The sequence below is a fragment of the Nycticebus coucang genome, chromosome 24 (assembly GCF_027406575.1).
Source record: "Nycticebus coucang isolate mNycCou1 chromosome 24, mNycCou1.pri, whole genome shotgun sequence".
In the NCBI taxonomy this organism is placed as follows: Eukaryota; Metazoa; Chordata; class Mammalia; order Primates; family Lorisidae; genus Nycticebus; species Nycticebus coucang.
The window spans coordinates 15,218,678-15,230,841 of NC_069803.1; the positions used below are offsets into that span (position 1 = coordinate 15,218,678).

Sequence of the window (12,164 nt, forward strand, 5' to 3'; positions counted from 1 at the left end):
TCTACCTTAAATCAAAATTCAAATTAAAAATAAGCTTCAGATAATGCTGATAGGCAACAACCATGGACAACCTACTTAATATTTCAGAGAGTTATTACACACAGTGGAAATTAGAGCCCTCTCTAATACTCAATTATTAACTTCCTGTAAAGGACCAAATAACATTCAGCATAGTCACAGCAAGAGGACAACGATCATTGTAAGAACCTGTTCACTGGGGTGGTGCCTGTGGCTCGGAGGAGTAGGGCGCCAGCCCTACCCGCAGGTGGCAGGTTCAAACCCAGCCCAGGCCAAAAACTGCAAAATAAATAAATAACTAAATCTGTTCACTGTAAACTCCAAGGATCACAATCTTTGTGAGATTCTCCCTTGCAAGAGGAATAATAATTTTAACTTTGAATCCTTTTATCACCACCAGTCGATTTAAAATCACAGAAATAATTTAGTTTCACTGAAAATGAAACGCTGAAAAAAGAAACTCTTTAAATATGCTGGACTACATGGCAGGTGGAGCGTGAATGACAGCCCTGCAGGGCCCACTTTTTCTAATGACATCTAGATGATCATCGCTCAGGAAGACTTTCCTGGAATGAACCTGTAAAGTGTCTGTTTGTTGTCTCCGACGGCCCTCCGGTTTTCTAGTTTTTCCTAAAATCGCAAATTCTTAACCTTTTCATACGATCAGAGCATTTAATTGACACAAACTCAAACTGACCATGAGACCTCCACAAAGCCTTATCTTCCTGATCCCTTTCTAGTGGCTTCTCTAGCAACTTCAATGCTCCAGGATAGAGAGTGTGTTTGCCTGGCTGATAAGCCTGCCTTTGATTCCATAGATTATGCAGTAGCCTGTTTACAGAATACACAAAGACAGCCCAGAGCTTCTATGTTCAGAAAAATTCTGTCTCTTGATGGGGAGAGAACAACAACAACAAAAACTATGAAAAAGTCTGCAGACTTGAAAATGAGTGGACACACGTTCCCTTTCTTACAGGCATCGTTGACTTAAATGACTTATGCCCACAGTGTTTTGGTTCCAATGTTTCCAAGATTTAAAGGACCTGAAATGGTTACAGCCAGTCTTAGGTCTGGGCCCCATTAATCAAACCTGTAATCAAATACCCACTTGACTTCATTTGGGCTTTAATGGTTGAGTGGTGTTTATAACCAAATTTACTAGGCATGGAGATCTACGAAGTGGGGGAGGGGTTTGACCTCACAAACTCTAGATTTGAGTCAAACAAAAACAGACCCAGGAGGCCAGTTTTATAAAGGTCAATGTTATCTTTTTATGTTGGTAGCACCAAGTTAATGGTATTATAATCCTGAAGCCAAGACTTACTTCCTGGGGGTTGGGTGGTTTTCATTTGTCCCCTAGGACCTCCAAAGAATGCCCACTGCTGGGACTTCATTGACTTACAGAGAGGCAGTTCTGACATTTAATCACAGTGGTAGCTAGACCAATTGGGGGCCCACTTGGCTAGGCATTTCATATGTATGATTTTCTCTTTATCTTCACAACCCTTTGGTACACAGACTACAATTTAATTTTATAGGTGAGAAGGTGGCCGCTTAGAGAGGTCACAGATCTTCCCTGCACAATGAAAACATGGTGGCTCTGGCACTCAAATTTAGTTATGTTCTGCATTCCTTTCTAAAATATGTATGAATGACAGTAGTAACTGAGAGCAACTTATATTCTAAGTATGATTCCTCAAACAATGGCTGATAGGGCTGATAATCAGAATCTATCTGTTCAGAAGCCTGGCCCATTCCCACCCCGCTGAGGGCCCTCCCAGCCTCAGCTCCACAGGAATGTAACCATCTTATCTTCTGGGCAACTTGTACCCTGCCCTGAAGAGGGAGGGATCCCAGGGTGGGCTCTGAAAAGTTCAAAAGCTTTGCAGCTTTGCAAGCAGCCTGATAGAAGGACAGCAAGGAGAGCTGAGCACCACTGTATTCAAAATAAAAAACAGGGAAAAAAGAACAGAAGAGGGAAAAGAGCAGAAGGAACCATTTCCCAAGCAAGACCTGACGAAATAAAAACTGTTCCAATTTGTAAAGATATTTTCTTGGAATTTTTGCAAATGCTTAAAAAAAAAATTCCTTGCTTCCCTTTTAACAGACCAGAAATCATAACAAAGTTAAAATCGAAGACAAGATAGTCTACGTGGCTTAGGCATGTCAAGAGCTGTTTGATGACAGAGAGCACAGTGAAGATGACAGCGTGGAAATCTATTTTTTTAAATGATACAATTGTCACTCAATGTACATAATTCTTTGATGTATTTATGGGAGAAGACTTCGTTTTAATGCCAAAGGAAAGTAGCAACTTGGAATATTTTTCAGAAGTTACAGAAAGACAAGAGTATTTTGCAAGAGGTATCCTGATAGTAGATTGAAGTTCACAATTAACAATATTATCTGTCTGTACTTTAAGACAAGCTAATCACCCCTGCGGTATTACTAGTGATTAGAACTCTCTCCCATTCTTGGCCTTATCATTGGAGTTGGATTATACCGCAAAGCTAGCAAGACCGGGCCAAAGCTAATCTCTCCAAGGAAACAAATTCATAAAGCCCTTACAGTGTGAATGTAAGAATGTTGGTTAGCGATCTAAATCCAAAAACCCCAGTGATCCCATGATTGTAACTTTCGGTCACTACCAAACGTCACGGTTAAGGCAGTATCATCGTCATTATTAAAAAAACCCATTAAGGGTGGTGCCTGTGGCTCAGTCGGTAAGGCGCCGGCCCCATATACTGAGGGTGGCGAGTTCAAACCCGGCCCCGGCTGAACTGCAACCAAAAAAAATAGCTGGGCGTTGTGGCGGGCGCCTGTAGTCCCAGCTACTAGGGAGGCTGAGGCAAGAGAATCGCTTAAGCCCAGGAGTTGGAGGTTGCTGTGAGCTGTGTGAGGCCACGGCACTCTACCCAGGGCCATAAAGTGAGACTCTCTGTCTCTACAAAAAAGACAAAAACAAACAAACAAAAAAACACCAAAAAACCCCATTAAGTCAACATGTCTTCTGCCCTCAGCAGAACATGTTAATTAAAAGAGATTGGCTGCTTACCTGCTTTTAGACCAAAGGAGCCGTAAGATCTGTAAATGTCACAGGTTTATGAATGTTTTTAACTAAGCGGAATGCTAGCAGTAGCATGTATAAGGCTTGACAATTAAATCTGAGAACTCTTCCTAGAAAAATTGCTACATACCTCACTGGTGAATATCACTATGGTTAGCTATGAAGTCCTCCCCTTGGGAAGTTATGCACCAATGCCAATGTCCAGTCCACCCTTCATATCAATTTTGGAACACTTTTTCTGGAATGGCCATCAGAGCTGTCAGTGTCATTGCAAACTCATTCTAGAAAGAGTGCTTGAAGGGGAGTTTAGGTACTGGCGCTGTACTTCACAAGGGGAGTACTTTGAAGGGGACTACAGAAACTTTCAGCAATAAGGTAAGGAGCCCTTTTCCTAGGTTGAAGTCAAGAACTTATTTTTCGACCTTATCTATTGGATCACTTATGACATCCATGTGCAAAAGATGGTCGAAGACAAGAAGAGGAAAGTGGGAAAGAGAAACCATCCAAGATTTGGCAAACTTTTTAAACTAAATTTCTATAGTCATATTACCACCTATATGTAACATAAGCTGTTCAAAAAATCTCAACAAGGCCAAAGATGAAAGTCTATATAGAAAGTTTGTCAGTCTGGACAGAACGTCACAAGCCACAAGGCAAAATTTCAAACACTATAACTTCATTATTTGCTGGACCAGTGATTTTTCAACCCAGGTATCACAAAAATTCAAGACCATTAATGAAATAATTTTCAAAAGAAGTTCAAAGCACAGTAAGTATATTCTTTTTGTAACTATTTATTTGAACCAACATAATTTAAGTGTGTTGCGGAAGTTTAACTATAGGTTCAAGTATGCTATGAGATAAAAAAAGTTGAAAAACACTGGGCTAGACCCTGAATTCCACCGGGGGAGAAGGTAATTGCAAGAGGCAGGGGAAGCAAATGAGGTGACTGTCACATAATCAGTAAAACAAGCTGGTTTCACCTTCATCTCAGCTACACAGCTGACAATTCCGAACATGCAATGCATTTTTCAAAAGAAGGTGCTTGAAATACACAGTATAGGGCTCCCCTCTTTTCCTCCTGAACATTTGTTTAGGCCTCTCCAAGGGGGAATCAATCTTGGGAAAAATCCATTTTTGTGAACATGTAGACAAGAGCCATGAAGTTTTCCATTACAAACAAGTTGATCTCTATTGCTGTGAATTCTGATGAATTTCATTTTGGGCAAAATCTGACCCACCAGCCTTTCTGCACATAATAATTTAATTCTTAAAGCACTTTGGCATCCATCACTGCATGTCCTTCTCACAGCTAACCTGTGAGATGTCATGCTCCATACCAGAAAAAACTGGCTCTGGGAGGCTAAGGTGAGCTCAGAAGCTCGAGACCAGCTTGAGCAAGCAAAACCCAATTTCTACTATAGATAGAAAAACTGTGGCAAGAAGATCTCTTGAGCCCAAGAGTTTGAGGTTGCTGTGAGCTGTGATGATGCCGTGGCACACTCTACCCAGGGTGAGATGGGGAGACTTTGCCTCAAAAAAAAAAAAAAAAAGAAAGAAAGAAAGAAAGAAAACTAAGCCCAAGCAGGACATGACGCTGCATAGTCTGAACACAGATGAAGCTCCACTTTCCTTGAGGCTTTTCTTTCTTTTCTTCTCTTTTTTTTTTTTTTGAGACAGAGTCTCACTCTGTCATCCTGGGTAGAGTGCTGTGGCATCATAGCTCACATCCACCCCTAACTATTGGGCTCAAGAGATCTTCTTTCCTCAGCCTCCCAAGTAGCTGGGAGGTGTCCACCACCACATCAGCTACTTTTTTTATTTTTAGGATAGATGGGGGTCTTGCTCTTGCTCAGGCTGGTCTTGAACTCCTGAGCTCAGGGAATCCACCCACCTCAGTCTCCCAGGGTGTTAGGATCACAGGCGTGAGCCACCATCCCTGCCGTTCTTGAGGCTTACTTAACCCCTTCAAAGGGAGGTGACTTCTCAAAAGGTAGCAGAGCTGGAGGGAATCGCAAAGTACAGAGAATGATTTTCCTTTCAGAAAAGGAAAACTAAATTTCAAACTGATATTTGGGGCAAGAAAAAAAAGTGTCCAAGAATTTAATCATGACCCTTTGGGCTGAAATGCTGCAGTGATATTTTTATGACCCAGGAATTCCAAAGCTGTAGCTGCCGCTCAGAAGGCCCACTCCCTGAATGGCTTGCAATGCGTGAACTGGCTGATCTGATGCAATGCTTAAATATTTCTTATGATGGTCTGAGCAGTGAAATAATTTCTATGCATTATCATCAGCAGTGATGAATTGAAAATAAATTAATTCTGCCCCACAGCTAAGCATTAAAACATTCAAAAAATGTCTGGAGTAGTTCATATTCCAGAGACTGACTTTTTCCCCTCCCAAAACTGCATCAGTGACATTTTTTCATTCCAGATGACATAGCTATGCTATTACATACCACAGCGCAGACCTTGGAATTAGGTTTCTGTTAGAAAATGTGTACATAGCCCTGCATATTTCTAAGCAGTCATTTAATTGGACTAGAAAAGGACAGTGTTTGTTTCTGTGGTTACTATGAGATTTTTTTTTCTTCTCTTAAAAGCCATGAGAACTAGACTATTCCACATACCATTTTAAACACCCAATCTTTCCTAAAAACTACCCCTTAAAGTTGGCTTCTTCAAATAACAATTACATTACATAAGAAAGGCCAAAAAAAAAAAAAAATCATACTTTCAGGAGCTGCCATTGATTTCTTTCCCTGCAAAAAGGAAAGAAATGCTGGATGTCACTCTACCTTACTGATGTTTTTCCAGGTGAAAATGAGTATCGAAAATTTTTTTAAAAGCTTATTTTAGTTTTACAATCAAATCAAGCTATGTGAATTTTGCCTGTATATAATTTTTTCAGAACTTTTAGGTTTTGAGAAAAATTACAAAGGATGACTAACTTCATCAATTAATTAATCAAAATGTCACGAAGAGTTTGGAAGAATTATCAGTGCCCTGTCCCCGTCTGCTACAGGTTTTTTTATTACTTCCATTTCACTGAAACCTACAAGCTGCTCTTCAGCTTGAAAACCCACCAACACCACAAATGAGAACTTCTGACAGTTTTATTCACAATTCACATCTTTTTCTGTCTGTTTCCGATATGTTGAAGACTGTGCTGAGTTATTTTATAGCCTTCTTTAATACTATCTTTATTTTATACCTGAAGAAACTGAAGTGGTTTAGGGGAGTATTTCCTGGAATTAAAGGGATGCTCCTGTTTCTATATCAAAGCCCAGATTCCCATTGATTCCCTGCAATGAACTGAGTTTCCATGCCATACAACAGCAGCTCCGGCTCTCCTGGGGTACCTGTTTGGGGGGCTATGCAGTTAATCACATTAACTTTTAAAAATCCTTATTCCAAGTTTCCAAATCATCTGCAAGTTACCAGTTTCAGCAATCATACCGTATCAAATATGGAATGGCCTTGTTTGAGTTACCGGCCCTGACAGTATAAATGCTATTTTAATGGCAATACCAAGTAACAAGATTTTACTTCATTCTTTTTTTTTTTGCAGTTTTTGGCTGGGGCTGGGTTTGAACCCACCACCTCCGGTATATGGGGCCGGCACCCTATGCCTTTGAGCCACAGGTGCCACCCCTTAATTTTTAATGAAAAGGTATATGACGGATAGTGAAGTAAATCATCCTATCATCTGCTAATCAAAGACCTAGCATTAGCTGGAACAAAAGCAAACACAAAGCATCACAGTGATACTTTGTGTTCTTAAAAAATGGCCAAGGAAATGAAAACATCCCAAACAAAGCACGTATGTTACCTGCATAGAGCCTCAATGGCATCTCTGTCCAAAAAATCATGCTCTCGCTTGACCAAGGAAATATCAATGGGGAACAAGAGATCTGTAGGAAAAAATAAAGACAAATATATTTACTCAGCAGCTAGATTCTCGCCAAATAAGCCAGAGTTTTGCAAAGGGGGGTAAAAAACTCCTGAAGGCATTTATCAAGGACATACTGTTTGCAGAACATCTCATGCCCTATTAAGTTCTAGGGAGAATGAAGCAACTCTGTAGCAGTGGCCTGAAGAAGCATAAGCTCCAAAGTGGTCTGGAAACTCAAATGCTGCTTCTACTCAAAGAGAAGTGGTCCACAACATTGTTCTACCTTAAAGCAATTCAAATCAGCAGGCAATAAATCACTGGTATAAATGACTGTTTAAACCAGAATGAATATCAGAAGGATGTTCTCTTTTAAGGTGGCTAAGGTTTCTTTTTTTCTTTCCTTTCTTTCTTTCCTTCTTTCTTTCTTTTTTTCTTTATGTGTCTTTGCTCACACTTGATCAGAGATGAGCTTACAAAGGAATAAGGAAAAAAAAAAAACACAAAAAACCAAGAACAAATCTCCAACCCAGGCCAAGGAAAGATGGGGTAAGTGGTAAGTGGCAGTGAAAGGAGTCTAGTCCATTCGCACGCATGACATCAAGAGCTCAGGAGAATTCAAGATATGCTATTTTAAAACAAATATTAGCACTTCAACACGGCTATTCAAGAGTTTATGTAATTTCCCCTAAAACAAAGGGGCCAGAAGGTCAAGTTGGTGCAGAACAAGAGAATCTCAAATCCCTCAATCTGGAGCAGAGGTCCATTCTTTCTGAACAATGAAGAAGTTGTATCACGTCCAAAAAGCAGAAAGGGGGAAAGAGTCCACACTCAATGAAAGAATTCCCTTTTCTGTACTGGCTTTTTAAAAAAGATCCTGTTGTAGATAAATACAAGAGCTGGGAGGAGAAAGACCAGAAGCGCCAGTGAAAATTTACAACTGGCTCTGAAACTGCCAGTAGATAAAGGCAAGTTTATCTCCTGCTTTGGAGTTAGAGTTCCTCTGTGCAACTGACAGATACTGTCATTCTGCTGGGAAGGCCCATTATTTACGTTAAAACTGGGCAAAACAAGTTGTCACAGCAGGAGAGCAGGAGCACCATCATTTAAAAAATACCTTTGGCCTTCCAAATGGCGAATGCTGCGTTCGGTGGTAGATGGGAGATGCAGGTTATTAGCAAGGGTTCAGTTCTTGTGCAAGCCACGGACAGTTTTTTTTTTTTTTTTGTAGAGACAGAGTCTCACTGTACCGCCCTCGGGTAGAGTGCCTTGAGATCACATGGCTCACAGCAACCTCTAACACTTGGGCTTACTCAATTCTCTTGCCTCAGCCTCCCAAGCAGCTGGGACTACAGGCGCCCACCACAACGCCCGGCTATTTTTTGTTGCAGTTTGGCCAGGGCTGGGTTTGAACCCGCCACCCTCGGTATATGGGGCCGGCGCCCTACTCACTGAGCCACAGGCGCCGTCCATGGACAGTTCTTAACGCTTTTATTGCTTCTAACTCATGATCACTGGTTTTACAGAATGGTATGGAATTCCTTATAACTAGCAATCTATTTTCTAAAGATAATACTTAAGTGTTCCTTCTTTTTTTACAATGTTAAAAATGATCATGAGGGTTTCATCTCTTCTTTTATCTGAAGGTTGGGGTTGGATTACTGATGTTATTCCCTGAACGACAATGTAGCAAGCAGGCCAACGAAGTAGCTGTAGCCCAAACACTTATGAAGAAATATGTAAAATTAACTGTCACGGGATTATAGATCATGTTTCTTAGGCAAATGATCAGTGGCACCATTATAGCAGAGATTCAAGAGGAGACGGGACAGTCAATGTTAACTGTAATAGCAGCAAATGAAGCAAGACAGAGTAAAACTGCCTGATGGTCCTGACACTGTGTTTCCCTCTCAACAGACACCAAGGGCTCTAACTATTAAATCATAGAGCCAGTATTAATGAATATATTTTTAATACCTACAGAATATAACATCAGATCAACTGATGTAAGCTGAAAAGCTCACATGTCCATTCCCCACATGGGAGACCGTGACTGTGTTATTTTATCACTTTCTAACTTAGTAGACTCAGAGCTGTATTTTAGATTACTTTTCTGACCCAAATTAACTTTACAATTCTTTCTCTCTCTTTTCTTTATTTCTGTCTTTCTCTCTCTCTCTTTCTTTCAATCTGGTAGGGACTAAATGCAAGGAAGGAGTGAAAAATTTAAATCATTGGGTGGTGCCTGTGGCTCAAAGGAGTAGGGCACTGGCTCCATATAGAGGTGGCGGGTTCAAACCCAGCCTCGGCAAAAAAAAAAAAAAAAAGTTACTATCAAAACAGTGGAGAAAAGTTAAACAAACAAACAAACAAAAACTTAAATCATTAATTGTATCTCATTTGCTTAGATACTTTTCTGAACGGACTTGGCTTTTAAAAGATGATAGTTTGCTGATGCGCAGAAGTTCTCGGAACCCAACCTCCAGCTTGGGTTGAAAGGCAGGAAGTATAAATTGCTAAGTACCCAAATAAAGCTAGACAGGAAGTCATGGAATGTGTGGGCTGGGAGGCGCAGGGATGTCCGCACTCCCATCACACACAAGCAGGATGAGAGGAGGCTGGGAAAGCCCAGGACAATAGGCAGGGAGCGCAAAGCAGGCTTATGCGAAAAGGTAAACACGAGGGGACCCCAAATGTAACTTGTGAAAATGAAATCTGCATTTTAGCATTGGGAGAGAAGTGAAACAGGGCCTGGAACTGGGTCTTAGCAAACATGTATCACAGGGAACTGCTGCTTGGCAGCAAATTGATACCAAAAATAGGCACAATTGAAGGAAATGTAATTTCTAAACAGGAGAACAAAAGGACGGCCGCTTTAGCGGCGCTGCAAATGCAGTTATCTTTTCCTATCTCCAGCGGAGCTGTGAATTAAAAATCCAAGAGAATGCTGTTCTCCTCTGGTTCCAAGCCCTCCTGAATGCTAACAAGTCAAAAATTCTCTCTAAAGAAAAGATAAGCAACTCTTAAGTATATATATATATATTTTTAAAGCAATTGGAAATATTTGCTGAAATGGAAGAATAGTGAAATATTTTTACATAGTCTAATAATAACTCAGAATCCATCTTTATGGAAAAATATCATATAAACCATCTGGGCTACAATGAGCAAGATCAGGTATTATAAATTAGAAATTATTTTGCTATTCATCCAAGCTTTGTTTGAAAAACTTACCTACAAAATGGAATTCGTTAGTTTACAGTTATAATTGTTTCAAACTGATCTCTGTTACAGTAAAACTCCTTTTAAATAAACATAAGTGAGGTGCTCTTTACCTGTTAGCCTCAGCAACCAAAAAAATCCCCAGGGCACTGAAGTTATAAGAATCTAGCCCAGGTCGTCAAGTTTTTTTTTTTTTTTTAAAGGCCCATTTCTTTTAATGAAAAAGATGAACGCCACAGAAAAAATATTCATCAAAAGACAACCTCAAATGCCTAATTACAAACTGTGGAGACGATGTCTGTAATAGGCGATCAACAAAAGATGGATATTTATGATAAAGAGCTCTTATAAATCAATAAGAAAAGCACAGTCAACTCATAAGAAGGACAGGCCAGAGACACTTCACAGAGGAGCAAGCACACGGGTAAATGATGTGTATCAATGATTAGTGAAAGGGCAGTCAAAATCTGTATGTTACCGCCTTATAGCCATTTGATTGGCAAACATTAAAGTCTGAAAATATAAGCATTGAGAGCATGTAGATAAACAAGATCTTTTTCTTTTCTTTTGTTTTTTAAGACGGGGTCTTGCTCTGTACACAGGCTAGAGTATAATAGAACCATCATAGCTCACTGCAGCCTTGAACTGCTGAGCTCCAGCGAGGATCCTTATAATATTATTGGCAGGCCTAAGAATTAGTACAAGCACTTGGAGAACAATTGGCATTATAAAATTGATATTCTTTTGACTCCATAATTCTATTCCTAGGTCTATGAGGATAACTTACCATACGTATACCACAAGAGATAGGTACAAGATGTTCAAAAAAAGCACAAGTTATAAAAGCAAAGCAGAAAAAGCTGAAATGCCCTGCAATCGGGTGGAATATTATACAACAGTTAAAGCAAATAAATAACAGAGATAGACAGCATAGAAGAATCTCAATAATACTGAATAAAAAAAATTTAAGTCCCACAAGATTACATACAGCATAAAAGGCTTTGTATAAAAAGAACTTTAGAAATGCACTAAAATTATATACAAGGAGAGCAGGGAAAAGATAAATAGGTTTCAAGATGATGGTTACTTTGGGGGGGGCAAAAGGACAAAAGGTGAGAGTTCTTGGGGGTGTTATTATCAAAATACTGGCTCTTGTTTTGAGCGGTGGTGGTGGGGTCCTAGCTATTTACTACTGTTTTCCTGGGACAGGGTCTTGCTCCGTTGCTCAAGCGAGAGTGTGGTATGGTCATTATAGCTCACTGCAACCTCAAACTCCTGCACTTGAGCTATCCTCCTGCCTCAGTCTCCCACGTCAATGGGGATTATAAGCAGACACAAAGCTAATTTTTCTATTTTTTGCAGCGAAGGGGGTCTCACGCTTGCTCAGGCTGGTCTTGAAGTCCTGACCTCAAACAATCTTCCTGCCTTGGCCTCCTAGAGTGCTAGGATTACAGGTGTGAGACACCTCACCCAGCATATGTTACTTTTTTTAATGAAATATTTAAGAAAGAACATTTCTGAAAATAAGTCACAAATTAATAATAATCATGAACCAAGGATTATGATTATGACATCTGTTACCTTCATAAAGCTGGGCATACTGGGGAAAGCCAGTTGCCCGCAGCCAATCACATGCTTCTTTGGCTTCGATTTCTAGAACAGAACAGAAGACAAAACTGTCAGCCGTATGTGCCTAGGTAAGCATGCTTCTTTTTTCTTTAATAACTTTGATACCATTATATAAGCAAAACAGGACCTCTGTAGCAAACACAGACAAGCAAGGAACAAACCCACTTAACTCAAAATGGTTTAAATTGTTATGCATCTTTTCACCATTTGTTTTACAAGTATATAAGAATGTTATTTTTCCTTTAAAAAGCATAAAAACAAGGTCCCCGTAGTTAAGTTACTGGGTGCTGCTTCTAAAGTAACAGCACCAGAGCTGGTTACAAAAAGTTAGAAAA

The 12,164-nt window shown here is 40.0% G+C and overlaps 1 protein-coding gene across 5 annotated transcripts in view; it reads right to left on the bottom strand.

Annotated features, from left to right (window-relative positions):
• The window catches only part of DLC1 (DLC1 Rho GTPase activating protein), a 418,657-nt gene that overhangs the window by 19,036 nt on the left and 387,457 nt on the right, over positions 1 to 12,164 (bottom strand). For all 5 annotated transcript variants that reach the window (XM_053578336.1, XM_053578337.1, XM_053578340.1 and 2 more), the window contains 2 exons: positions 11,782 to 11,853; positions 6,919 to 7,000 (listed from right to left, as the gene is read on the bottom strand). In XM_053578336.1, coding sequence (XP_053434311.1) covers positions 6,919 to 7,000; positions 11,782 to 11,853 — 154 coding nt within the window. The remainder of the gene's footprint in view (positions 1 to 6,918; positions 7,001 to 11,781; positions 11,854 to 12,164) is intronic.